This window comes from Hypoxylon trugodes (assembly GCF_022578975.1).
Source record: "Hypoxylon trugodes strain CBS 135444 unplaced genomic scaffold F4822scaffold_10, whole genome shotgun sequence".
NCBI lineage: Eukaryota > Fungi > Ascomycota > Sordariomycetes > Xylariales > Hypoxylaceae > Hypoxylon > Hypoxylon trugodes.
Window position 1 is genome coordinate 981,183 of NW_026250025.1, and position 24,855 is coordinate 1,006,037.

A 24,855-nucleotide genomic window follows, 5' to 3' on the forward strand; every position below is an offset into this window, starting at 1 on the left:
TCTGTATGAGCCACTGGGCTGCATATTGTTGGGAACTGGCCCCCCTTGTTTTCTCCTTGTGTTATGTGATTTGTCGTACCCACCGGGATACTCGGTTATCATTTCCTTTGACACATTGTCGTCGTTAAATTCTTCGAATTTTTCAGCTCCTCAGAGAATTTACTTAATCTGCTACATCATATAAGTGTGAAACTGATTACCAAAAATGACTGCTACAGATGGTTGGGATTACATTATTATCGGTGGCGGATTAGCGGGTTGCGCCCTTGCTAGCCGTTTGCACGAACACACCCCAGCGGCCCGCATTCTGATTCTAGAAGCCGGCCCTGATGTGAGCGATCGTAAAGATATCCTCCAATTTCAATCTTTCAACTTCATTGGCGGCGAGTTTGATTGGAATTACAAGACTACTCCCCAGAAAGAGTACAACGGCCGGCAGGTCGACCTTGCTTCCGGCCGAGTACTTGGTGGTGGTTCTACTGTTAACGGATGTGAGCTTACCGCCTTTCGTCCAGCCTCTGCATTTTTAACATAAAATCTTTCGGAACTAGGCGCATGGACGCGGGGTGCCAAGATCGACTTTGATGACTGGGCTGCGATCGTAGGCGATCAGCGGTGGAGCTACGAAGGCCAACTTCCCTACTTCAAGAAGACTGAGGCCTGGTATAAGAAGTCTGAAAGTCATGGCTCCGAGGGCAAGCTACACATTGAATCCCCAATCTCGACGGGACGCCTTTATCCTCTGGCCGACCAAGTGGAACAATCCTGGGCCGACTTGGGTTTCAAAGCGTTGCCGGAATATGACATGAACGCTGGTCAGAACATTGGCCTCGGCGAGCTCAATGAAAATCGCCATAAAGGCGCGCGTCAACTCGCTAATCTAGCATATCCTTTAGATGGCGTCACTACTCTAACGAACGTTCTTGTTGAATCGGTACTTACCGAGGGGACTACTAGTCTCCGCGCCACCGGAGTTCGTTTGGCGGATGGTACGGAATATCGTGGCAAAGAAGTAATTCTTTCCACTGGGGCTTATCGAACACCACAACTGCTCATGCTCTCCGGACTCGGGCCTCGTAATGTCTTGACTAAACACGGCATCGATGTTAAATTGGACCTACCTAGCGTTGGCCAGAATTTCAATGACCACATTTTGTTGTTTCTGAATTGGCGACTTAGGGATCCTCTGAAGGCATATGCACTGGGATCGAACCACCCACGATGGGGTGAACCCCAATATGCCACAGGGATGCCTGCTAGCTACGTAGCCTCGACCACTGTTCCGAAAGATGGCCTGAAAGACGCCCTAGCTCGGGATGGCGAAACAGATCCCAATCACTACCTCCTCAAGAACAACTACGCGATGATGGAGAACATCGTGCTGTATTTCAGCACGGCACCGTTAACTCCGGATGGTACACACATTAGCACGGCTCTCATGGGAATGAAACCCACATCTCGTGGAACGGTGTCTATCGCGTCGAAGAATCCTACCGATCTGCCGGTTCTTAACCCGAATTACTACAGCACAGAAGTGGATAAATACGTATGGAGGACCTCGCTGCGTAAAATAACGTCCTTAATGACGGGCGACACTCCCTTAGGTCGCGATGTCGTGGCGGGCGAAACACCTCAAAGCGGAGAACCATTAAGTGTTGACGCAACGGATGAGTACCTCGACGGCAGAATGAAGAACCAAGCCATGTAAGTTACTAACTCTAGGCATGCAGCCGACGTGCTAACTCTGGCTTGTATAGATCCATGTTTCACGGCTCTGGAAGCTGTGCGATGGGGACTGTGGTAGATTCCGAGTTACGCGTGAAGGGCGTCCAGAACTTAAGGATTGTGGATGCATCGGTATTCCCGGTTTCTATCGGCGCACACATCCAGGCTGCTACGTACGCCCTAGCTGAGCAAGCTGCCGTTTTGATTTCTGGTGCGGCTTAAAATGGCAGAACCCGCAGAAGCCTCCAACGTCTTTATGAGAAAAGATAGGGGCAATGGAGGGATATCGTAACGTTCCCATGTGGGGTATTCTTTCTTCAGAATGGATCATGAATGGTCTGATGAGTTTGGAGGCATATGTGTGCGTGCGTACGTGAAAAGCGAGCCTGCTAGGGTCGAGACTCGTCGATAGGATTCTACGCCAATCAATACAAGACCTTATGCCGTCTCTGAAGAATCAAGTTGTGTAACCACACAATGAGCATAGAGCTTCCAATATGGAAGGGATCGATCATGACACCGTATATCGACCACATTCATTGGTAGGACTTTAGGCTCGCCAAATGCATGTCTCTGAAATTCTTTTCCGCTCGCCCCGGTCGTAGGTGGTTGGTAATGCGCCCCCACCCATATCTAGTAGATTCTACAAGCCCGTCTGTGGTCTTCTAATACAACAAATACAGGGTAATCGACATTCATGACTCGCGTCTATTTTCAAACATGTTCTATTTACGTAATCATCTATGTAACGGCCGAATTAGTATTTAAGGGTTGGGAGGATTTGGGATCTACACCAGGATTGGTCCTTGGATCCAGCTCTGATACAGAACTAATTGCCCACTAAGGCCAAGCCCCCCCGGCGCCGTGGGCTTAGAATGGAAGCTCGAGAATCCAATATTTAGACGCACACGTACCCCTGAGATATACTTGAATTATAGTCTGGCCGGTCGTCAAGAAAACCATGTAGGGCCTCACCCGAATAAATACCCAGGTAAGTCTAAATCTATTAGGCAGGCCAATCGTTCCTCGGATTATTAAGAATATCAACATTGGCTGTGGTTGTGGGATAATCTTGAACACTTTACGCCATGAGGTACTCCATTCTTTCGCTATCTGCCTTGGTAGCCTCTGCGGCGGCCAAGCCAGGCATCATATTACCTCTGTATGAATATCCCTCTGGCGACGTGGCCACGGCCGACTGGAACGGAGCCATCGCAGCAGCAACGGCGCATCCTGATGTAGACTTCTACGTTATTGTGAACGATAACAGCGGTCCTCCATACACTCCTAACCCCCCGGACGCGATTAAAGATTTCGCTTCGTTCCTTGGCGTCTGGAATGCCTTATCGAATGTCAAATTGATCGGTTACATCGCTACCTCATATGGTGGCAAGAGCGATAGCGACGTCGAAGCCGCTGTAGACCAGTACACAGCTTGGACCACAGCCGAAGGCTGGACAGCGGGTACATCGTACGATATCCACGTTGACGGCATCTTCTTCGATGAAATAGACACTTCTACAAGCCAGCTTTCGCACAACACCGCCATCACCAAATATGCTAAGTCCAAATTCGCCGGCCCTGTCGTGTTAAACCCGGGTACTTTCGTCCAGAGCGGTAGTGAATCGCTCTTCGACGTCGCGGATGCCATCGTCGACATCGAGGCTTGCTACACCCATAGTGTCGGCCGTGTGGACTTCAACGGCTACGCCTGTGACCCCTCTACTGATGGTTACACGGCATTTACGCCCGCACTACTCGACAAACTCGGCACGGACCAAACTCAACTGAGCAAATCGTCCGTCATCGTTCACGACTTCTACGAGTCGTGGAGTCCGTATCAACCCGCTTCCCAGGATACACTCCAAACTGATATACAGGCTATGGTAGCTAAAGGCATACATAGCTTGTATGTTGCGCAGTTGGGTTATAATGCGAATTTCACGGGTGCCGAGCCAGCTAGCATCACGACTGTTGCTAAACTACTTGCGGCGGCTTAACGCCTCAGGTTGGAGTCATGCGTATAAGTAGAGGTGCGATTATTCTCGTGTATATAGTTAACCGACACGTATATACTTAGGTTGACATATGGAACATAAAAATTAGATCATCGTTAAAAATTTCAATCTTCTAGATAAACACCACCAATATCGGAGTTAACAAGTCGAACCCATAAGACCGCCATGCTATACCATATTAGGCAACCACTCTCTAATTGGTTGATATTTCTGTGAATTTCTTCATCTAATCCTCTTATTGGTGCGATCTCTCCCATACCCACCTACATCCTAATTGGGAATTGCCTCAATTAGGAAACCACTCTCTCATTGGCTCGCCAGTTCGTTACAACCTCAACACGTACCTATCTATGTCAGTCTATTCGGCTCTTAACATAGACGGCGTCATGAATTATAGAAATAGATGGATTTTGTTTCGTCTTATTACCCGGACTTTGCTAAACCCGGTGACCAAAAGTCCGTATGATGACTACCATCATCAAGCCGTATTGCCTCTCTCAAGAGGATAAAATGCCATGGAGTTCCTACATCTTTCTTGAGGAGTATCCTAAGAATCATTTACTCATCTAGACGCTATTTATATAGTAACCTTCTGTTCAAATTCCAACTTTCTAAACACCATCCTCTATAGTACACTTATCATCATGGCCAGTTTCTTCTTGGAATTCGCAGCCGAACAGCGCCTCCAACTCCCACTCCTCGTCACACCCGAAACATGTTCCGGCAAGACCTACATCGTCACCGGCGCCAACACGGGCTTAGGCTACGAAACCTCCAAGCACCTCGTAAATTGTCGAGCCAAGAAAGTCATAATGGCCGTCCGGAACCTCGAAGCAGGAGAAACAGCCAAGGCCGAAATCGAATCCGCAACAAACAACCGCGGCATCGCGGAAGTATGGTCCCTTGACTTATCAAGCTTCGATTCCGTAAAGTCATTCGCGAAGAGAGTAAACAGCCAACTAGACCGCATCGACGCTGTGATTGAAAACGCTAGCGTGGCACATGATCGGTGGTCGACTGTTGAGGGATACGAGGCATCGACCACTATCAATATCCTAAGCACCTTCCTCCTGGCAGTCCTCGTTCTCCCGAAGTTGACTGAGGTAGCGAAGCGCTATGGGAACCTACCTCATCTCACTATTGTGACGAGCGGGGTCGCTTTTACGGCGAAGGAAGCCATGGATAGGATAAGGGATAATCCACTTGCGGGGATGAATGATCCGACGACTACCGACATGAACAAAAGGTTCGAAAATACCACCCATTGTAACCCGACATGCTAATAAATCCCCAGATACCCTCTTACGAAGCTCTTCCAACACTACGCAGGCCGGCACCTCGCGACCTTAGTGCCTGTTTCAAAAACTGGAGTTGTCGTGAATCTCGTTAACCCCGGTCTATGTAAAACCAAACTGAGCCGAAACTCGAAATTCTCCAGATGGTTGGAAATTTATATAACCAATTTATTGGTTGGCAGAAGCCAGGAGATGGGTAGTCGACCTTTGCTGCACGCGAGTATGGCGGGTGCGGAGAGTCACGGGCGCTATGTTTCGTCTTGTGAGATAAAGGAGTAAGTACACCGTTTATATGTTGCCTGGACAGCTGCTAACGAGTATCTCAAGACACCAAGTTCCTGAATGGGTCAAAGGCGAAGAAGGCAGGAAACTAGGGGAGAGAATTTGGAATGATATAGCAGTTGAGCTGGAGAAGATTGAGCCCGGCTGTTTGGATCGGGTGTTGCGACATTAAGATATTTATGTGCGAAGATGTCGTGGGGGGTCTCGTTGATTCGGTTTACAAAGGCCTGGTAACCCTCAAGGATCGTTCGAATAATTTTCGATATAGATAAAGGAATTGGTTCGAATTAGAATGCGACTTCATTGGGAATAGACAATAGTAGCCTTCACAATTTAAATGTGATTTAATTGATTCCAAAATGACTGCCCCGAACTCCCATGAAGAGAGCAGACGAAAGGAAACTTGGAAATAACTTGGCACACATCATCCCAATTCCGGAGATCTAGCGTCGACATGATGCGTGATGCTCTTTGAACCAACCACGCATCCTCCCTCCCTTTGAAAATTGAGATTTTTCCAATGAACAAAACCCACAGGAGCACATCCTCGCTCCCCGCATCTTCATCAAATTCCTCTTGAACAAGCGCACGTACCAATTCCCGGAGCAATGGCACATTCGGGAGCTTGTGGCTAAGGGAAAGCAAGAAAGTCGTCATAAACATCAATAACCCTATATGTATAGCATTTTCGAGGCGGTCGGCTAGTGGCGGGCCATCTAAGGATCTCAAATGAATAAGTCGGTATCCGATAAGGATGAGGATGTTATGATATGTGTACCCATCCAACCTAGTACCATCGCCGACATTTCCGTTAAGGAACCAGGCAAGACTCATAATATCTATGAAAACATCTTGGAGTTGGGGATTCAATTGTGTTAAAGGATATGACTTGAGTAAATGGCGTATTTGAGGCTCTCCGAATCCCTTGCGAAGCCAGTCAATGGCGGTAGCGCCCGGTACTTCGTCGGCCTTAAATCGTGTAGATGGTCCCAGATATAAGGACAATTCAAGATCGACTCTAATGCGAGTATTAGTACATAATAATGGCTATTTCGTAGTCGGTTTCCTACCTGAATATCTTTTGAACCAAGGCAGGCTTGCTCTTTCGGAGGTGAGCGATCCTACCACGCAATCTAACCATCTCCTGAAGCCCCTCAAAATGGACCAGTGCTTGATAATATTGACCACATAGACGTTCATACTGTATCATTGCTACTACTGTCGCCATCGTCGTATCCGCCAGCGCCTTTTCACCAGATAGTCTCTCCTTCACTAGGCGGAGGCTGCTTGATACATGGTGCATCGCCTCCACAGATTCTTCTCGTGTCACGATCAATGAATCTACGGCGGCAAGACACATAGCGATTGAACAGTGGAAGTCTTTGAAGTGTCAGCCCCTCACATGAGTGGGATTGGAGCGAAACGGGGGGAGAGGCTCACATGCTTCATCTAAGAATAAAAATTCTATCCATATCGACCCAGCTTGCGCAAAGTCAACCACATTCCCAAGCCCATCCGTATAGGGGACTCCACTAAGGAACGAGAAGACTAGATTATGGTGAGTGGTGCATTCATGTAATTTGATGTAGGCGAATGCTAGGTTTGAAAGCATTACCTTTCTGTACGAGAGTACCGGATCCAGGAGGTAACTCGATCGGTAAAGAGTAAGCAAACAGACTATAATCAAGTTGTGAATGCGTCGTAGATACGACAGCAGACTCATGGCGGGATATTAATTCGGTCGTTTTATTGTCAGGTTTAGTGGTCTTAGCCTTCATCGCAGCTCGCCTCCTCCGCGACGGGTGCGTTTTCCCGACATTCTTGCCCTTGGCCGCGTGACTGCGGATCAGTCTTCTTGCATTGCGATCGATGGTAGTATTATTAACGAATTCAAAAGCCATTCTATGTTATGTTACGTAAGAAGCGACATTCGCCAGTTTGATATTAGGTAGAATAAAATATGTTATTGTTGACATAGCTCGAAATGTACCTAGGTAGAAGAGTAGGAGTCGGAAGGAGTTTAGCGGACTTATCGGAGCTAAGCGCGGCTTCATCCTTCGAATGCCGAGATGTTGCAGATAAGTACCCATTTTCCTATTATAGGTCGTTTTTATAATCGACCTCTCGTCTGGGAATATCTCTGACGTTTTTCGAGTAGATACCCGAAATCAATTAAGTCGTCAGCGATACGTTAACAGTGCGACTTCTTTCGTAGAGACTGGACGTCGCATAAACCAAGTCGAAATCAATACTCCGAACTCCGAAGACAACTTGCGTCATTCTACCCAGATATCAAGCGTCTCCCGATAACTTAGTGTATAAGTCTAGCAGTGAGAGCTTCATGATATCCATCATATGGCTGATCCGGGAGGCTTAATCTCATAAGCTAAACTTACTGGCATGTAACCATTGTTTGACTATCCCTAATAATCAGATCGGATTTGGGTGCGGAATGACACCATTCTGTGTTACCTGACGGCCACCAACTTAGGGCTGTTATTACGTACCATTGGCCCTACTGAGATTGTATTAGACATAATCAGCGACCATCACACATAGCAAGGACCCGACAAACATATTCTAACGATCCAAAATCACTCAAGCATCCGATATCCGTACATAGAAGAACGGATAACTCGGATGTACCCCTTGAAGTAATGTACTCCTAAGGCATTTAGCCGGAGTGTGGCGATCGGCGTGGCTAACACTCATTGCGGCCGAAAGCGCCAATCAATCGGGCGATTCCCTTCCAAGCCCGACGGCTATATTACCTGGAATCCTTAAATAAAGCTCGCAGAAATCGGTTACTTTACCGGATCCCGGCTATGATAGTAGACCACGGGCTTGGAATTGCTTGGGATGTACATGAATGAAAACAGAACATACCAATTACAGTATGCGCGCTCCTGTCCTATGCATATTACATAGGTCTCACGGTGGAATTTTTCCTATGATGGACACTTGGCCTTGCTTGGCCCGTCTCCCTCCGCCTGTCTCCGTGTAGTCGCGATGTTGGTCGATCCTATTCAATATGAGCCTCCCATCTACCTCCGGTCGAACCACAAATTCCAAACTCGGGAACATCAAGGGGTATTCCGACTTTGAAAAGTTAAGATCGACTTCGTGGCTCCTATACTTATAGTCGAGCTGCATTGTTAACAGTAAATCTGATACATCACTCTTGTCGTTCTCTTTTCTACGTAATGTTGGTCGAAAATGCGTACCCGAGCTCGATCGTATATGGGATTCCTCGGCGCGGTGGGTTTTCTGCTATTCGCATGCCCACAAGCTAAGGGGCAAAGTCGCATTTCAGCTGCTAGTGGTCAGTGTCCATTGAATATTCCGAGGGCGCTGCAATCGCAAGCACAGCTAGGGTGCCCACACCCAGTTGATGGGAGCACCGGTCAACATCCCATCGACTGGTCGCCTTGGACTCATCAACCAGAATGCATCCACGGGGACAGGTCACCGGAGACCAAGTACTGCGTTTATAGCAACTCACAACACGGACATGGAGGTGTCAGTATTATAACAACACCCGAGATCGCCGCTAGCAGTGTTGAGATACTAAATGACTCGGGTAACACTCATTTAAAGTCATTTATAAACAATACCACCGGACCAGCATATGAAGTAGCAGATATCCCCGGCAAAGGAAAGGGGATGGTCGCGACACGTCATATCAAACAAGCGGAGCCGATCATGGCAGATTGGGCGGCGATAATTGTGAATCTCGACTTCCCAACTTCAGTGAGGCGGTTACAGGGATATCGTCTCCTTCATAAAGCTGCTGACCAATTGTTGGATCCGGATCGGGTGCTGACATTAGCCCGCAGCAGTGCCTTTTCCGGTGATATCATGGAGGATGTATTGCGAACTAATGCCTTCTCATTTACATTGAGTGGTGAATCCCATATGGCTCTTTACCCGGATGTCGCGGTAAGTATTCGCGGTCTGCTTCTTTTAATAAAAAAATCGTGGGTAGCTAATATGAGATGATAGCGAGTGAACCACGCGTGCCGTCCAAAGTAAGTGTGGAACGTTGCGGCAACTTGAGAGAAGAGGGAAACTAAATCGTCGTCAGTGCTTTCATCAGGTTCACGCCATCGAGCTTGGCCGTGAGTATTGTTGCCATGAGAGATATTGAGCCCGGAGAAGAAATTTATATAACATGTGAGTTGATCGTTCATTTTCATTCCGTGGTATTCTGAATAATTGACTGTTGACTCTTGGTCTTCATCTAGACGTTCCGCTAGGTAAGACTCGGGAAGAAAGACATGCAGGATTACAAAAATGGGGGTTCAATTGCACATGCTCGCTGTGCACAGCATCGAAAGCCGAGATCGCCGCATCCGATTATCGCAGAAGCAAGATTAAGACATTACGCCAAGAAGTGATGAAGGCGGTTGAAGATTGGGACGGAACCAAGGCGGTTAAGCTGACGCATGAAGCGTTGGAACTCATGCGTGCTGAAGAACTTGGACCTCTCTACTCTAGCCAATATGAGATTATGGCGAGACTCTATTGGAAAGCAAGAGATGAGAAGACAGCCACGAAATATGCGAAACTATCAATCGATACTTTGGTGGAACAGGGATATCTCGAAGATAGTCCGGATGCATTACCAGCATTGTTAAGGACATTTGACTGAGTTGATGGAATAGACGATAAAATTGAGGGGGTTGGTGTTAAGTGATGAGTTAAGTGGCGTACTATCGTGGTGGTGGAGTTGATACCAAGGTACATTTAGAATTGGGGGTAAATGATCATGTATACGGGTTAATTTATTTAAGGCCAATTCCACTAACAATTAATTCCCGCAGGAACATTAAAGATGTTAATGCCGTACTAGGCGATATGTACCCGCCTGTAGCTACCCCAATTCACAGGCTACAGCAACATCTACCGGCTAACTGTCCGACGGAAGGAGCCTTGATACATGTACATATGCAAGTACGACGATAACTTAAAATTCCATCTCATTTCGAAATTAACCTTCGAATCTAAGGCAGTATCTAAGTTAAGTGACGCCTATAAATATACATAATACATCTAGGCTAAGAAAGAATCTGGCTATTTTCTAAGTATATATTCATACCTACACTCTTTATATAATACACTCGCCCCCAAGCTCCGCTTACCCAGCTGAACAAGTTGGCGGGGATATACCCTTTCAAACTAAAACCCCCAACTTCAACAGCAAGCATCGGCATACTACCTACCATGGGTGACACGAACGCACTTTTCTCAGCCTCGCTCATCTCACCGGATGTCAGCAATTCATTCCCGGACGGGTTCGTGATCCGTCCATTAGAGAGGGGGGATTATAGCAAAGGCTTCCTAGACTGCATGAAAGTTCTGACATACATCGGGGACGTAACCGAAGCCGAGTTTCTCGAACGGTACGACGAGATGGTGGAAGCCAAGGGTACATATTACTTCCTAGTGATTGAACACCAAGGTCGCATCGTCGGGACCGGTGCTTTGGTGGTAGAGAAGAAATTGTGCGTACCAACCTTATCCACCCCCCTATTTCTATTTCCAAAAATAAGAAGATGCATCAATTTGTAACGCGACGCTCACCGGGGGTTCAGCATACACCAACGCGGCAAAGCCGGGCATATCGAAGAGATCTCCATAGCCAAGGAGCATCAAAAGAAAGGGCTCGGTCTGAAGATGATCCAAGCCCTGGATTCTGTGGCTGTCAATTTGGGGTGTTACAAGAACATCCTTAACTGTGGCGCGAAAAACGAGCCATTTTATAAGAAGTGTGGGTTCGGTCACACTGGCTTAGAGATGTCGCATTACTTTGAAGAGGAGCGTGATGAATATCGTCGAGGTTGAGGGGCATTTCTGGATGTAGGAAGGCCAGAAGACGAGTAATCAAGACCTCTTGATTGTACCTAGGAAGAAACTCTCCAATGGAGGACGATTGGTTTAGGGCTGGGCAGGTGAAAGGCTTGCATGAAGTCATAGGGGGTCGAAAGGCGGTTTTCTAGTTCGGTTTGCTACTTCTGAAATGCACTATTGTCTGTCGTAGCCGTGCTAGTCCCACGGACTTGTCCGAAGCTGTTGCAGGTTGTGGCTGTGTCTTAGAAGAAAAGTGATACCACTACTTTGTTGGCCTTCCACCGTACTTCAAGTGAGAAGTTGCTTGCTCTTAGTTTCCATCTCACAGGTGTGTTGGCCATACTACTAGTGGCAGATGAAGGTAGTGTTTATAATTGAACCACTGAGTCCACTAGAAACAGTTTATGAAGGATTATGTTCATTGTTTGTCCGTACACACAATTGATGCTGTAACCTGTTAGGCTGAAACAAAGTGTTGATGCCTTGATACTACCGGGGTCGTCGAATGAAGGCCCCAAGCAAACTGCACTTTGGTTCTTGGAGCCCGATGGGAATTGGCCTTTGGAGATTGGTCGGCATGATGATCGATGGTGGGGTGTCACAGGAAGGAAGACCACTCGCTACATAGTATGCACATAATAGTACCTTGCATGATTGTCACCTGCCTTACCACATAGAGGGTAGCGAATGAAAAACATACTTCATCAGCCTCAAAAGAATGAAGCTATGATAGGTTTAGTATAAACACACGTAATATCTTGGGGTACCCGCGATTGAGTAAGAACGGTATCGTTAAACCAGATTATTCAATGATGTATTAATCATAACGCCTATATCCATGATTCTAGAAGCCCTGGGGCATTGCAATCTTCTTTCTAAATAGCCAGTTTCCCAAGAGCAAGGTGATTTTGATATCCCCTTTTTGCAAAAATCCGATGCGCCAATTGCTAATCCACCGCTCTAAAAACCCGAAGAGACCACCCTAAGCCTTGAGTAGTCGTATGCTAATGTAAAGAAGTTGCCGATCTGACGTGCGTATTCTCAAATCGAAGAAATCATTGGCGACTGGGGCGGCTACTTCCGTAAGTAGCACTAGGAGCACCCTCTTCGTAGCCAGGGGCGTGATAGTTGTAGACGGTGACGTCCTTAGGCTTCTTGCTGCCACCGGTTCGACGAGTAGTATCTACTTTGTAACCCCCTTTAATTTGTTAGAAATAAGTATAGAGCATATGAATCTTATCATTAAGATTGAAATACGTACCAGCTTTGCCAGAGCGTAGCTGCTCTTGAGAGACAGTTGAATTGTAAGAGCCGGAGGGGGTACCGGAAGCATAGGTAGAGGACGGCATCTTGTTGTATGGATTGATAGACTTCTAATAGTGGAAGTAGTTTTTGTGGTGGTAGTTCGGGAGATTTTGGAGCGTTTCTTGGTAGACAGTAGTATTCCTTGGATAGCAATGGATATCCAGATAGAATAAGAAGGGAGTATAAGATATGTAGGGTTTGTAAGAAACTTGTATGATGGCTGTAGAGAAGATGGGATGATAGAGACATCCTGTTCACTTATATAGGAGAATTGAGAATGGTACTGTACCTTTTAGATAGTCGCAATGAGCCCATGGGAGTGCAAAAGAAGGCAAACACCTAAAGTGGTCGCAGTCGTAATAGGAGCAGCACCATTGAGGCGTACAGAATAGTCACTTACCTACCTAGCTGGCGGTGCCCTAGGCAGACCAGACTGAAACTGGATGGGGGCCGTGGCTAGCCGTAAAGATGCTTAGAACGCTCAAAAGAGTCGAGACATGATGTTAGGATACCGAAAAAGGGTGACTCATTAACCTGGACTTCAAGGCAGAAAGTAGGGGCTGGGGAATTGGACGACAATGAGGCAGCAATTGAGTAATTCAGTTGGTGCAGACGAGGGAGGAAGGGTTGATAGAATGGTGCAGATGACTACCATAGGGTGGGTCATCCTGGGCAAGGATCTAGGGGTCCTCATGTCAGGTACAAGATAGGAACAGGACAATCATGTATCTAGTTCAAGTTGAAATGGGCCTAGGTAAGGCATCGAAGTGTTAAGATAGGGCTATGTTAGTCCTGATCGTAGTATAGTAGAGGTACCCGGGTTTGCTTTTTTGCGTGGGATTGAAACATATCGAGCTGAAGGTATGGTACTAAATTAGTTCGTATTGGGGGTTCTCTAACCTTGTAAATTAAAAAGGATGTACAGTTTTGTATGTACTGTGCGCATGTGTGTGCTATTATGGTGACTATGGTGACCAGTATGGCTGCCTAGGGTTGGGTGCTGGGGATTGCACCGGGAATACGACAAGACCGCATCCAAATGTCTAGTAAATTTGACCTGAAATATTAGTTAAAATTGCTTCTACAACATTAAAAAAAGAGGCAAACTCAAGAAAGTGTACCAAAAAGGGCTGTGCTGACATGACATGGCGGCCAAAGTCATCATTTTGTTTGCCTAGCGGTTTGAGGTGAGGATATACTAGCTGAATTTGGTCCGGGATTGGGTAGATAGATGGGCTCTTGGCCCCCTCTACCTACATCACAATTCTTTCAATGACTCTATATGTTAGTTTACCTAATTTAGGGTAACAGGTGTGCCTCAGGTCTGCGGCGAGGTACATAGTTTTTCGGTAATCATAGCCATGGGCGCGCCTTCGCAAGTGTGTAGTGGTAGTATCATGTAAATTGTAGGACGTTGGTATACGAAGTCCTATCTGCGCTGTAATTGTTTCTCGCAGGCGCGAACAAACAACCTTGGCGGTGTCCTGAATATTGATTCACTAGCACGGTTGCCTTCTGAGGCGGGATAAGGCGGTATGAGGTGGTCGAGTGGCTTGGATGGGATATATTGTAGTCATTCATGAGCTATTGCATTCTTCTCTATTCCAAGGTTGTTCTGGAATTTCCACTTGATTAAAAGATTTCGGTGAAGATGTAAGCTTTTAGTAGTTTGCGGGTTTGAATTAGTTACTTAGGTATTTGCTAGGAAAATACAGGAGATATGGTACATATTGATAAGGTATACCCTGGTATAGCGGGCGCGTTTAGATTGACCAATCATATTCTCATCTTCCCCTCATTTCCAAGGGTTCATGGGGATTGATGACTCTAATAGGTACCTATCGGGTACGTACACACATCAATTGATCAATAATTCTTGTTACCATTTCGTTACTTAGCAATTGCCCTCTTCTCGCCTCTCTTCCTTCAACATTCTCGAACAAAACGATTAACCCGCACCACGTACCACGTATCACGCACATATATCTCCGAATTTGATCACGAGATAACTCGAACTTCCTTCCAAAACTACTCAATTGCGACGAACAATAATCAACCGACAAGATGCAAGGCTTCCTTCTTTCCCTCTCCCTCGTCGCATCTCTTACTCTCGGTGTTGTGGCCTCGGACCCTTCAGAGCTCAAGATTGATGTAACTTTACCCGTCGAATGCGACCGAAAAACACAAAAGGGCGACAATATTCAAGTACACTATAGAGGTACACTTGCTGCCAATGGAAATAAATTCGATGCCAGCTACGATCGGGGTACGCCTTTTGGCTTCAAGCTTGGAGGCGGTCAAGTCATCAAGGGGTTCGTCATTGAAGCGCCCTTTGCATACCTACATACGGTGTCCTAATTATGTATACAGATGGGATCAAGGACTTTTAGATATGTGCATCGGAGAAAAAAGGTAAGGGCCAATACCCGCCCACCATATCTACCGTGCCACAGGATTGGAACCTGACGACCTATTAGGACTTTGACTGTACCACCTGAGTTCGGATACGGAAACCGAGGCATTGGTCCCATCCCAGCAGGATCTACTCTTAGTAAGTATTGCTTTTAACAACGTTCAACGAAGGGGCGAAATATCTCGATTTGATGCTTACTATTCGGTTGTTAGTTTTCGAGACGGAACTTATAGGTATTCAGGGTGTCCCAAACCCCGAGTCCATCGTAACAAAGGCTACCGACAGTGCGAGCTCTGTCGCAAGCGAAGCCTCGGAGACAGCCGAGAAGGCTTCGACAAAATTAGCAGAGAAGATTGCGAGCAAGGTTGAAGAGGCCGCCGAGGTTGTTGGTACCATAATCGCCGACACTGACGACACACAAGAGCACAACGAGTTATAAGCTACATATCTACCTACCTGCGTATATAAGTCGTAAGCCATAGGTGGTACTCTATATTTTTGGTCATGCAAATATAATTGGCGTGAGCTACATATAGAGCTGCCAAGCGTTGCTGCTTCTTATCTGCCTCCTATCTAATTGACCGTGATGGTTCTTCAGCTCGCCAGCCTACTTAACCAGCCCAGCCAGCCATGTTCGTCAAGGCGGTGTGAGCTACTAGGACTAAATATAATCAACCGAGTATCATCTATATAGGTATGTTTACCTAATCCGATAAGTACATGATGTAGGACTTTCTAAATGGAATTCTTCCCGATTTATCGTCATATGTACCTAGGTAAGTCTCACGTCCTACTTTTAGATTGCACCTCGGTCTTCGACATTCAAAATGACATAGTATATCAAAGTATCGGGATATATCAAGTTTCTGATTGGTAACCAACAGCGTTTTGATGCTTGGCGAAGATTTCATCACAGTATCTATCTGTCTCTTCGCATATATACCCTACCCTGGACACGTCAAAAACAAACGAATGGATCTCACGCCAATCCGGCATGCCGCGAAGGGCGGTATATGAGAATATAATGTGTGTGGGCTCTCTTTGCATTTGCGGATACGGCATTGCGGATACGATACACCGTAAGTTTTTTAGTAGCACGGCAGTCTTGTTTGGTCTTATTTTGCGGTTGCGGCTTATTTGGGTCTTTTTTTCTAGGCCCTCCCCGGATCAAATACTACGTAAAAGGAAGTAGTTAAGTTTTCGTCCGCGGGTGCGAGCGAGAACTTCAACTGTCACACACTTAACTTGTTGAACTTACTCCCTTTTTTATTATCTATACTCCACGGTTAAGACGGCATAAAAGATAGAAAATACAAAGACGATATTTCATCTGAAGTACAAGAAAGTTTTGCTAAGATTACGATAAAAAAATATAAATTATTATATTTTTTTTCATCATGTTGCTCAACTAAAAAGAGGAAGAGATTCCCAATTTAACCTTGTTCGCCCTCACCTTCTTTTCTCTATTCCAACCTTAGCCAAGAGGAAATTACATCCACCAAAGCTTAAGATCGCGCTATTTTTTTTTTACACTTTGATCGCGCCCCCCTTTTATTTTAATTATAATTACTTTTATCTTTAATTTTATAGGATTGATATATCTCCAACGGAGCTTCGGCAATGCGTAACCTCCGGTCACTTCTACCTCCACTAAATTTCATCACGATACATTACACCTACTTCATCATCGTCCCATTGATCTCATCCGTCATATTTTGGGGTTCCTCAGACCCCAAGTTCAGCATCTCCTATGTTGACAGCTTATTTTTGGTCACCTCTGCCATGACAGAGGCTGGCCTAAATACTGTCAACCTCAGTCAGATGACCACATGGCAACAAGTCTTACTATGGCTTTTGATCATCATCGGGAGTTCTATTTGGGTATCCATTTGGACTGTCCTGGTACGCAAGCATGCCTTTGAAGTACGCTTCGAAGAGATCGTGCGAAAAGAGCGGAAGCGCCGACTAGAGAGGCGGAATCCAAGCCTGACTCTACTTCCCATCACTCACAGGCTTAGGACTTTTGGGAAGAGTAGGACGATGCCGCATGGCGGTGAGGGTATTCCTCCATGGGAACAACGCGGGGCCGTCAGCCTACCCGTTATATCCCAACCAAGCGACGGGAGACTTCTTTCTACCATTGCACCTACGGAACGGGGTGTCGGTCCGCGTGAAAACGCAGAACCCGATACCCGTCGATTGAGTCTTCCCCCCGCAGGAGATGTCGCAATAGCCCCCGCTGCTGCCCCAAATGCTACAGGGGGCGCCGCCACAGCAGCACAAGGAAATGTCGAGCACGTCGCATTTGTTGATGATCTTCATGACAGGGCTAGGTCGACCTCTATTGCCGCCAGCGGAGTTACTGCGCGGAGACATTTGTCTGGCACGGAAACGGCCGTCAGCCGCCACAGCTATTTAGGAAATCATAAAGTCGGGCGTAATGCTCAATTCCACGATTTGACGAGTGAAGAACGAGAAGAGCTCGGTGGGACCGAATACCGAGCTCTTAAACTCCTTTCTATCGTCGTTCCGCTATACTTCTTCCTGTGGCAATTCCTTGGATGCATCTCGCTCGGTGCTTGGATCTCTCATAATCTACCGCAACCCGCCTTAGATAATGCCATTTCTCCTTGGTGGAATGGCATTTTCAATGGCGTATCCGCTTTTAATAATAGCGGCATGAGCGTGCTGGATTTAAATATGATACCGTACGGAAGTGCGTATTTCGTGCTAATAGTTATGGGCGCGATGATTCTCGCTGGGAATACGGCGTATCCCGTATTTTTACGGTTGATTCTTTGGTCTGGCTGTAAGTGACCCCTTCATGGCATCCATATTCATCCCATTGTAGGAGTTACCCCTCTCTAGTATTAATACGTAAACGCCCTATGCTTTCACCCCTTTTTTTCTATCAACGCCCGTACAATTCGTAACAACCACTAACATAGAATATCGTAGTAAAGCTTTTGCAGCTTTTAACTTATCCAGAGGACTTGGTAGAATGGAAAGAGACAATCGAGTACATCCTCAAGTATCCTCGGCGTGTCTACACCAACCTATTCCCCTCGCGACAAACTTATTGGCTCGTTTTTATGCTCTTCGTGCTGAATGGTACCGATTGGGCTGCATTTGAAGTACTCAATCTTGGCAATTCCAACCTCGAGGAAACCCCGCTTGGCTCTCGTATCATCGATGGACTCTTCCAAGCGTTAGGTATGAATCAAGTCAATTTTTGTGGTGGTAATTGATACTGATTTTATCTGCAGCTGTCCGATCTGGTGGATTTTACGTGGTGTCGATCCCAACGTTATTCATCGGTCTACAAGTTTTATATGTTATCATGATGTCCGTCCCCCCTTTCCCATTTTAACACTTTCTTGGTACTGACACCGTCGCTTTGTAGGTACATATCCGTGTACCCGGTCGTAATAACAATGCGCCACTCCAACGTCTACGAAGAACGCTCTCTCGGCATATACGGCGAGGACCCTACTTACAATCACGCCCTAACACGTCCTATTTCGCGGGGGCAATCGGGTAACAACGCGGAATCCATGAGCCGCATGATCCGTCTTGCCTTCGCGGAGTGGTATGGTGTCGGCGCCGCACCAAACGAGAAAGAAAGTCGCATCAGCTTTATCAGCCACCAGATCCGAGGCCAACTATCACACGACTTGTGGTGGTTAGTCATCGCCGTACTGCTTATCTCTATCATCGAGACCAAGCATTTTATCGAGGACCCGGTTACGTTTTCCGTCTTTAATATCGTGTTCGAAGTTGTGTCTGCCTATGGTTGCGTTGGTATAAGTATCGGGTTACCAACAGCGAATTATAGCTTCAGCGGCGGACTCTTCCCTGGCAGCAAGTTGGTCCTGGCCGCTGTTATGATACGAGGACGACATCGTGGTTTGCCGGTAGCTCTTGATCGTGCTGTGAGGCTGCCTAGTGATGATATGCACATGGTCGAAGAAGAAGATCATCATATCCGTAGGTCTATGTCGGTGAGACGGCCAAGCATGGATACCGTATAATCAGGCAACTGCCGCATCATTTGCTCGCGGGAAATGTTGAGCCCAACCCAATCTCGTCTCCGGTTGTTTAAAAGCGTCGTCGCCGTCGATTTTTCGTTATAGCGGAGTTGGTATACCCGTTGTAGGATTTCGAACACGCTGGTGCTGGTAGATTTTCTACTCATTTGATGCCTATTCTTTGATCTTTCCACGACCTTATGTTTATGAATTCCTATTCATACTTCCACCTCAAATATATAAAGCGAAAAGCATGCGAATTTTCAATCATGACCCATAACGACCATTACGTTTGTATGTAATCTCCGCGCTAAGTCCCTAGTTCTGAGGTATCGGGTGTATGTTTTCACCCACGGACGTCGGCGGACCAAAGGCAAATAGAAAATAATTGCTCTTTATACATGTTACCATTCGAGGCAACACCTAAGTATATACACCTCATAAATATAAACATATCTTAACAATCAACCAAATGACAACTTTTTCTGTTTCGGATCATTAGAACTAGACCCTCGACTCCTTCTCTTCTCATTGCCACTTTTTAATTTCTTAGGAGGTGGCGCATCAGAAGATGGACTCCGCACAGAATCGCGCTGGACTGTGTCGCGGATGGCCTGCCTCGAGAGGCATAGATCAATATGATCATTGAACAGACGTTCATCGGTCGGCTGTGGTCGGCTGCAGATTGGACATTCCCACCAATCCTCCGGTTCCTCGGTAGGTGTTCTTTTCTTGGGGTTTGGGACGATTTCTTTGCCGTGGTGGCGATAAGTGTCGTCCTTCTCTAGTAGTTGATCTTCCGTCGTTGTACCGTTTATCTCGAGTTGCCCGTCGTCGTCTAACACTTCCCGTGGAATGAAGTCTCCCTCGACTTCGCCCATAACCGGAATATTCGCCTCATCCAGCACACCACTGCTAGTCCCAGGTCTCACAGGCTTCAGCCCGAAAAACGCACGGGTATCAGGTTTTTTCGTGCTAATCAAATGCGTGCACCTAAGCCCCATAAGCCGTAACTTCATGCCCGGCCTCTCCTGTTCCAACTTCGCCAATATAGGTAGCGAGTAATTATACAGATCATCCGCGGCGTGTATAGCTCTCGGCGTGACAACTTGTCTCGTTAGGACTTCGTACGTATGCAACTTAACCTTTAAAACCAGAGTCCGGCCTTTGCATTCCGCTTTTCGCATGTCTTTTTCCAATTCTTCGGCTGTCCATCGAAGTTTGTCGCGGAGTTGTTTGGAGTCGGACATATCGCGGAATGTGCTTTCTGTTCCGACGCTTTTGCGCTCGTATTCTTCTGCGGGTTGGATTTCGGTTCGGCCTAGGCCTAGATGGCACATTATTAGGAATTCGTAGGTCTTGTCGCCGAAAAGTTGACGCCTGTGATATGGTTAACACTGCGTATAAACGAACATAAGATGTTCTCTTGACTTGTTCGCTAGAAAACCGGCAAACTGTGCCAAATAAGGCATTTATACATACTAGACACATGTTAGTCTTATGCATCGAAGAACACGATTAAATCATTGCGTAAATCTTCAACACTTACCAAGTATTGACGGTAAGGATAAATATCACCACACGTTTTAACACCTATCTCCTGTAACTGGCGCTCTAAAACTCGTCCAACCCCATTAACCTTCCTAGTCGGAAGGGACTTCACAAAATTCATAATAGCGTTACGGTCATTAGGTAGTATATACTGTCCATTCGGCTTATTCATATTCGAACAAATTTTCGCCAATTTCGCATTCGCCGCGATTCCCGCCGACACCGTAATTTTCGCGTGTTCAAAAACCTCATCTCGCATCTGCTGAACGGCATCTTCGGGCGTCATATTATGCTCAACGCAATATTCGGTAATATTCAGGTACGCCTCGTCGATACTCGCACTCTCGAATCTAGGATCGTATTGCGCTAGGACTTCGCGAACTTCTTGTGCTTTTTGGGTGTACTTTTCGAAGTTGGGAGGGAGGAGGAGCAGGTCTGGACATAGCTTCTTGGCGACGAAGCCTGCCATTCCGCTGCGACAGCCAAATTTACGCGCGATGTAGTTGCAGGTCGTTAGGACACCGCCTCCGACAGCAAAAGGAAGTTCTTTGAGCTCGGGACGATCGAGTTGTTCGACAGCAGCGTAGAAGGCATCGCAATCGATGTGGACGATGTGTTGGGTCAGGTCGCGGGAGGCATCGAGTTGAGCTATGAATTGGTCGGCAGCTCGAAGTTCGCGGGTTAGGTCGAGCTTCTCTAGACGACGTTTCTTTTCTAATATTTGCTCGATCTTTTGGGTTAGGACTTTGTCTCTGACTTCTTCGTGGTTGAAGTATTTGGATCCTTTAGATGCGTTGTAGATGATCTCGGAAACCTAAGACGATATTTATTAGGATGTTATAGGGAGCACCTAAGCTATATGTATGAGAATTACCTTTGACTGATCAACCGAATCTTGGCCCGCTTTGGTGAGAGAAGGACCTAAAAGATGATATTTCAAGGTATCATGTTTGGATCCGTCTGCCTCAGCGGCTTTTGCTTCGGATTCCGGGATGGTGGGTTTCTCAGCCATTTCCACGCTTATGACTGGAATTATGGTACAATCCTAAATACGAGAAACCGACGAGGGTTTCGATACATTCCGGTCATATTCATGCCGTATGACCTTTGTACGAGATCGTTTTGTCGCGGGGATGCCTGATCACAAACGAACCGTGGCGCGTCATCAATTAAATGACCCGGTCACGACTCCACGTGACACAAAATCCTATTTAAATCCCTGCAAACGAAGCTGTGCTGCGTTACGTAATGTCGCATATAGTTCTCGGATTCTCCGATGGAAAACTCCGAGACCTTTCCTTTCCTAAACATAAACCATCGCAAACGAAATATCTGCCCAAGCAAGATTGTTAATTTATTTGATACTATTACTGGTATTCTATTTATTCTCGAGTGTACTTGATCCTATATGAAATTCTAATAGTAATCGCGTATTGTATGGAATTGATCTTTCACTCAACCGCTCTATTCCAACGACGATATTTCGGTGGGCTCGTATCCAAAACAGCCACGCTCAAATTGGGTAACGCAAATTGAAAGGTACCCTTCTTATCGGACTTGATCGTCGTTTTGCTCGTCTTGACAACATTCACACCGGTATACGGGCTGTTAATACCGTACGGGTTTTCAGGTCCCGTTAGAATAGTCAATTCGCCAGTTGTTCCAGCCTTGATCCCCTCAAAGGATAGCTTGACGGGGACGTCGGCACCATCCGTCGAGTTGTAAACCGCCGCCTTGAATATGTATCCACCTGTATTGGCATTCTTACCGGCTACATAGTACAGAGGGTCAAAGTCCGAAGTAGCTGGAAGTGTGTCTGTTAGGGTGTGCGCCGCGAATAGCTATTTATGAACAATATTAGTTCGTTGTTCTATCAAAGTCTCCGGAGCTGGTGGGGGTCAACTTACTTCCCAGACGTACCAAGACGTCGATCGTGTAACCGTGTCAGCGGTGAATTGTATCATGGTTATCGCCCACTGCCAGCGGTTCACTACAACATGTAAGTCAATAACATCTTCTCAAAAACGAAAAGGCAGGAAATAGCACATACTGTTTCGAATAATTGGTGCCTATAATACGCCAGCCAAAGCCCGTTAGTACTTCCGATCAATACGACATTTTTCGCCCTGTTTGAAGGACTTACATATGCTGCACCAATGATTCTGTCCGAGTTGCGTTCATACCCAATGAGCGATACGGCCTCACCGACAGCACCTCCCCACCACGGAAATGGTTGCTGAGGACCATCCCAGCCAGTGCCGCCATTAGGATGAATAGCAGCCATCTCACCAACAATATGCGGCGTCGTGATGTTATCAAACTTGTTGAACTCAGAAACAAGAGTATCTGGTTCGGCATAAACATGATAGTCGCCACCTGCAGGCTTGGGGATATTATAACCATCATAGTTCGATCCTGAGGATATGACCTGGATATCAGGATATGCCTCATTAATTGCGCTAAGGAACTTCGGGAACCGATATTCCTTGAACGTGTCCCACCCCTCGGGTGCACCCGAGAGCCAGTCCTCGTTGCCAACCTCCACGTACTCGAGCTTCCACGGCTCGGGATGACCCAACTCGGCGCGGACAGAACCCCATTTCGAATCTACTGGCCCTCGAACGAATTCAATTTGGTCTAGAGCGCCGTCGATGAATTTCTGCAATTGATCTTCTGGCGTGATATCCCCATTGAGAGAAAGGCCGTCGTAGACAGCCAAAACTATTATCGCGTAAGAGGGTGAACACTACTGGGACCGTATGACAGGGGCAAAGACTCACCAACGGTCGTACCGAGATCTTCAGCGAACTGTAGGTATTCGTATAAACCCAGACCATTAGTTTGCTGATAACCCCATACGCCGGTGAAGCCAGGTCGATCCTTTAGGGGACCAAGTGTGTTCTTCCAGTCCCACCAGGTCCTATTCGTCAATCCTTCGAGCACTACAACCAATTAGCATTAAATTTCCCTCATGGGGGTGCCAAGTTTCTGGAATGTCGATGAATTGAATTAAAACGTACTGTTGCCTCCCGGAATACGGAAAAGGGTCTTTCTCACTAGTCAGTACATGCTTCATGATAATATGCCACTAAGCTGACTCACCGGATGAAATCCTTCTAACGCTTCAGCAATATCAACACGCATACCGTTCTTTCGACCCTTATACGTAGGGGGAAACAGACTAATCAAGTTGAAGTCAAGCGAGCCATTGCCTACACTCTACAAGGTCACCATTAGCCTATCATATACAAACACCAAGAAAAATACATATTATACTCACCGAAGCATCAAACGTAATAGCGAAAGTATTATTAGCATTAGGAGCGTTTTTCGACGGCGTCAACTCGAAATCATGCTCAACCCATTCATCAGAGGTAGCACGGGACTTGACCTTCACCGATCCAAATGTTTCACCGGTGATGTTGGACTGCAGCGAAGCAGTAAATTTACCCGAATAGTTGCCCTTGACCCAGAACGAACCGGTGTACTTCTGGCGCGCCTTCACGTTTATACCCCAGTACCCGTCGTTTCGGAATCCGACTTGGCCTTGCTTGTTTGTGGCAGCGACGTTTAAGGATGTGATTAATACATCGGACAACGGTTCACTGAGGTTCTTGAGTAATAGCTTAGCGCCGTCGACTGAGTGCCATCCATCTAACGTAGCAGGATAGCGTTCGCTGATTTGGAAAGCTCGGTTGCGGATCAATTCAGCGTAGAGGCCTCCGTCTCCTGAGTTATTGATGTCCTATTCAAACGGGTTAAGAACCATACAATTGCACGCCAGAGAACAGGGGTAGCATACCTCATGTAAGAAACCATACTGGTGACCATTCGTAGCATTACCACCAGTCGAGCTTACAGAGATATCAATAGCAGCAACCAGGGAAGCTGCACAGGCAAGGGTGCCAACCAACGTAGGCAACTTGAAGAGCACCATCTCGACGGAGAATTTCAGGATTCAGGAAGGTGCTGTTACCAGGAGCTTTCAGAAGCCTGCACGCTGCATCCCTATTCCTTCGAAAGGGCCGACATCAGCCTTATATGACGATGCAAACCCCTTCCTTAATCAAGGATCTCTGCCCATGGAGTATGTATGCGGAGAAGCATACGCCTCGAACGTAGACCCGCATCTCACGTAGCAGCGGAATAAATAACAAAGTCAGCCTAACCCACGATCGATATACGCGGTCCTATGAAATCTTATTCCGGTTACCAAGATCCGGGCACGGGGCCTTCGTGACGAAATAGCCATATCCCAAATTTCTAAGGTGCCTAGGAAACTCCAATGTTGGTTGACATGGACCCCCTCGGCAGCTTCAGGACCGAGTGTAACCTCGATCCATGGACGCGGACCGGAATTCCCTTTCCTCAGTGGTGGAATAGCGCCG

General features: G+C 46.7%; 10 protein-coding genes across 10 annotated transcripts; 7 read left to right on the forward strand and 3 right to left on the reverse strand.

The window, feature by feature from the left end:
* Nucleotides 1–17: 17 nt before the first annotated feature.
* On the forward strand, nt 18–2,174 carry F4822DRAFT_418200 (uncharacterized protein). Its single transcript, XM_051459511.1, has 3 exons — nt 18–491; nt 552–1,704; nt 1,758–2,174. Exons 1-3 carry the CDS (start codon nt 206–208, stop codon nt 1,945–1,947), a joined length of 1,629 nt encoding a protein of 542 aa, XP_051309747.1. The 5' UTR covers nt 18–205; the 3' UTR covers nt 1,948–2,174.
* A 273-nt stretch (nt 2,175–2,447) lies between these two features.
* On the forward strand, nt 2,448–3,884 carry F4822DRAFT_418202 (spherulin 4-like cell surface). Its single transcript, XM_051459512.1, has one exon. The coding sequence runs from the start codon at nt 2,814–2,816 to the stop codon at nt 3,723–3,725; it is 912 nt and encodes a 303-aa protein (XP_051309748.1). The 5' UTR covers nt 2,448–2,813; the 3' UTR covers nt 3,726–3,884.
* A 172-nt stretch (nt 3,885–4,056) lies between these two features.
* F4822DRAFT_57555 (putative short-chain dehydrogenase/reductase family protein) lies at nt 4,057–5,573 on the forward strand. Its single transcript, XM_051463677.1, has 3 exons — nt 4,057–4,989; nt 5,038–5,313; nt 5,366–5,573. The coding sequence occupies exons 1-3, from the start codon at nt 4,388–4,390 to the stop codon at nt 5,490–5,492; spliced, it is 1,005 nt and encodes a 334-aa protein (XP_051309749.1). The 5' UTR covers nt 4,057–4,387; the 3' UTR covers nt 5,493–5,573.
* Nucleotides 5,340–7,878, reverse strand: F4822DRAFT_57322 (uncharacterized protein). Its single transcript, XM_051463676.1, has 4 exons — nt 6,936–7,878; nt 6,761–6,868; nt 6,391–6,700; nt 5,340–6,338 (listed from the first exon to the last, which is right to left on the reverse strand). Exons 1-4 carry the CDS (start codon nt 7,219–7,221, stop codon nt 5,654–5,656), a joined length of 1,389 nt encoding a protein of 462 aa, XP_051309750.1. The 5' UTR covers nt 7,222–7,878; the 3' UTR covers nt 5,340–5,653.
* A 251-nt stretch (nt 7,879–8,129) lies between these two features.
* F4822DRAFT_57305 (SET domain-containing protein) lies at nt 8,130–10,257 on the forward strand. The gene is made up of 4 exons (XM_051463675.1): nt 8,130–9,259; nt 9,323–9,348; nt 9,405–9,493; nt 9,565–10,257. Exons 1-4 carry the CDS (start codon nt 8,537–8,539, stop codon nt 9,969–9,971), a joined length of 1,245 nt encoding a protein of 414 aa, XP_051309751.1. The 5' UTR covers nt 8,130–8,536; the 3' UTR covers nt 9,972–10,257.
* F4822DRAFT_57293 (acyl-CoA N-acyltransferase) lies at nt 10,258–11,412 on the forward strand. Its single transcript, XM_051463674.1, has 2 exons — nt 10,258–10,824; nt 10,915–11,412. Exons 1-2 carry the CDS (start codon nt 10,544–10,546, stop codon nt 11,162–11,164), a joined length of 531 nt encoding a protein of 176 aa, XP_051309752.1. The 5' UTR covers nt 10,258–10,543; the 3' UTR covers nt 11,165–11,412.
* Nucleotides 11,413–14,187: 2,775 nt separating this feature from the next.
* F4822DRAFT_57570 (uncharacterized protein) lies at nt 14,188–15,460 on the forward strand. The gene is made up of 4 exons (XM_051463678.1): nt 14,188–14,787; nt 14,846–14,887; nt 14,953–15,026; nt 15,101–15,460. The coding sequence occupies exons 1-4, from the start codon at nt 14,540–14,542 to the stop codon at nt 15,325–15,327; spliced, it is 591 nt and encodes a 196-aa protein (XP_051309753.1). The 5' UTR covers nt 14,188–14,539; the 3' UTR covers nt 15,328–15,460.
* A 1,048-nt stretch (nt 15,461–16,508) lies between these two features.
* F4822DRAFT_440214 (TrkH-domain-containing protein) lies at nt 16,509–19,232 on the forward strand (the record flags this gene model as incomplete). The annotated part of the gene is made up of 4 exons (XM_051462723.1): nt 16,509–17,697; nt 17,847–18,101; nt 18,155–18,233; nt 18,292–19,232. 4 exons carry the CDS (start codon nt 16,509–16,511, stop codon nt 18,917–18,919), a joined length of 2,151 nt encoding a protein of 716 aa, XP_051309754.1. The 3' UTR covers nt 18,920–19,232.
* A 148-nt stretch (nt 19,233–19,380) lies between these two features.
* On the reverse strand, nt 19,381–21,479 carry F4822DRAFT_433933 (DNA/RNA polymerase; the record flags this gene model as incomplete). Its single annotated transcript, XM_051461915.1, has 4 exons — nt 19,381–20,296; nt 20,330–20,370; nt 20,466–21,281; nt 21,342–21,479. 4 exons carry the CDS (start codon nt 21,477–21,479, stop codon nt 19,381–19,383), a joined length of 1,911 nt encoding a protein of 636 aa, XP_051309755.1.
* Nucleotides 21,480–21,898: 419 nt separating this feature from the next.
* On the reverse strand, nt 21,899–24,593 carry F4822DRAFT_57771 (glycoside hydrolase family 51 protein). The gene is made up of 9 exons (XM_051463680.1): nt 24,270–24,593; nt 23,748–24,212; nt 23,570–23,686; nt 23,488–23,515; nt 23,248–23,409; nt 22,611–23,188; nt 22,518–22,536; nt 22,375–22,457; nt 21,899–22,308 (listed from the first exon to the last, which is right to left on the reverse strand). Exons 1-9 carry the CDS (start codon nt 24,402–24,404, stop codon nt 21,919–21,921), a joined length of 1,977 nt encoding a protein of 658 aa, XP_051309756.1. The 5' UTR covers nt 24,405–24,593; the 3' UTR covers nt 21,899–21,918.
* Between the last annotated feature and the right edge of the window lie 262 nt (nt 24,594–24,855).

Excerpts from the sequence above, each read along its gene's own strand:
- F4822DRAFT_418202 (XM_051459512.1), top strand. The coding sequence starts at position 2,814 with ATGAGGTACTCCATTCTTTCGCTATCTGCCTTGGTAGCCTCTGCGGCG.
- F4822DRAFT_418200 (XM_051459511.1), top strand. The coding sequence starts at position 206 with ATGACTGCTACAGATGGTTGGGATTACATTATTATCGGTGGCGGATTA. Across the intron at positions 492-551 it reads TGGTTCTACTGTTAACGGAT|GCGCATGGACGCGGGGTGCC; the intron begins GTGAGCTTACCG and ends TTTCGGAACTAG. Across the intron at positions 1,705-1,757 it reads AGAATGAAGAACCAAGCCAT|ATCCATGTTTCACGGCTCTG; the intron begins GTAAGTTACTAA and ends TGGCTTGTATAG.
- F4822DRAFT_57570 (XM_051463678.1), top strand. The coding sequence starts at position 14,540 with ATGCAAGGCTTCCTTCTTTCCCTCTCCCTCGTCGCATCTCTTACTCTC. Across the intron at positions 14,788-14,845 it reads GGCGGTCAAGTCATCAAGGG|ATGGGATCAAGGACTTTTAG; the intron begins GTTCGTCATTGA and ends TTATGTATACAG. Across the intron at positions 15,027-15,100 it reads CCCAGCAGGATCTACTCTTA|TTTTCGAGACGGAACTTATA; the intron begins GTAAGTATTGCT and ends TTCGGTTGTTAG.
- F4822DRAFT_57305 (XM_051463675.1), top strand. The coding sequence starts at position 8,537 with ATGCGTACCCGAGCTCGATCGTATATGGGATTCCTCGGCGCGGTGGGT. Across the intron at positions 9,260-9,322 it reads CTCTTTACCCGGATGTCGCG|CGAGTGAACCACGCGTGCCG; the intron begins GTAAGTATTCGC and ends ATGAGATGATAG. Across the intron at positions 9,349-9,404 it reads AACCACGCGTGCCGTCCAAA|TGCTTTCATCAGGTTCACGC; the intron begins GTAAGTGTGGAA and ends AATCGTCGTCAG.
- F4822DRAFT_57322 (XM_051463676.1), bottom strand. The coding sequence starts at position 7,221 with ATGGCTTTTGAATTCGTTAATAATACTACCATCGATCGCAATGCAAGA. Across the intron at positions 6,869-6,935 it reads CGGTACTCTCGTACAGAAAG|TCTTCTCGTTCCTTAGTGGA; the intron begins GTAATGCTTTCA and ends ACCATAATCTAG. Across the intron at positions 6,701-6,760 it reads TTTATTCTTAGATGAAGCAT|ACTTCCACTGTTCAATCGCT; the intron begins GTGAGCCTCTCC and ends GACACTTCAAAG.
- F4822DRAFT_57293 (XM_051463674.1), top strand. The coding sequence starts at position 10,544 with ATGGGTGACACGAACGCACTTTTCTCAGCCTCGCTCATCTCACCGGAT. Across the intron at positions 10,825-10,914 it reads TTGGTGGTAGAGAAGAAATT|CATACACCAACGCGGCAAAG; the intron begins GTGCGTACCAAC and ends CCGGGGGTTCAG.
- F4822DRAFT_57771 (XM_051463680.1), bottom strand. The coding sequence starts at position 24,404 with ATGGTGCTCTTCAAGTTGCCTACGTTGGTTGGCACCCTTGCCTGTGCA. Across the intron at positions 24,213-24,269 it reads AGTATGGTTTCTTACATGAG|GACATCAATAACTCAGGAGA; the intron begins GTATGCTACCCC and ends CCGTTTGAATAG. Across the intron at positions 23,516-23,569 it reads CGTTAGAAGGATTTCATCCG|ACCCTTTTCCGTATTCCGGG; the intron begins GTGAGTCAGCTT and ends CTAGTGAGAAAG.
- F4822DRAFT_57555 (XM_051463677.1), top strand. The coding sequence starts at position 4,388 with ATGGCCAGTTTCTTCTTGGAATTCGCAGCCGAACAGCGCCTCCAACTC. Across the intron at positions 4,990-5,037 it reads ACTACCGACATGAACAAAAG|ATACCCTCTTACGAAGCTCT; the intron begins GTTCGAAAATAC and ends ATAAATCCCCAG. Across the intron at positions 5,314-5,365 it reads TCGTCTTGTGAGATAAAGGA|ACACCAAGTTCCTGAATGGG; the intron begins GTAAGTACACCG and ends GAGTATCTCAAG.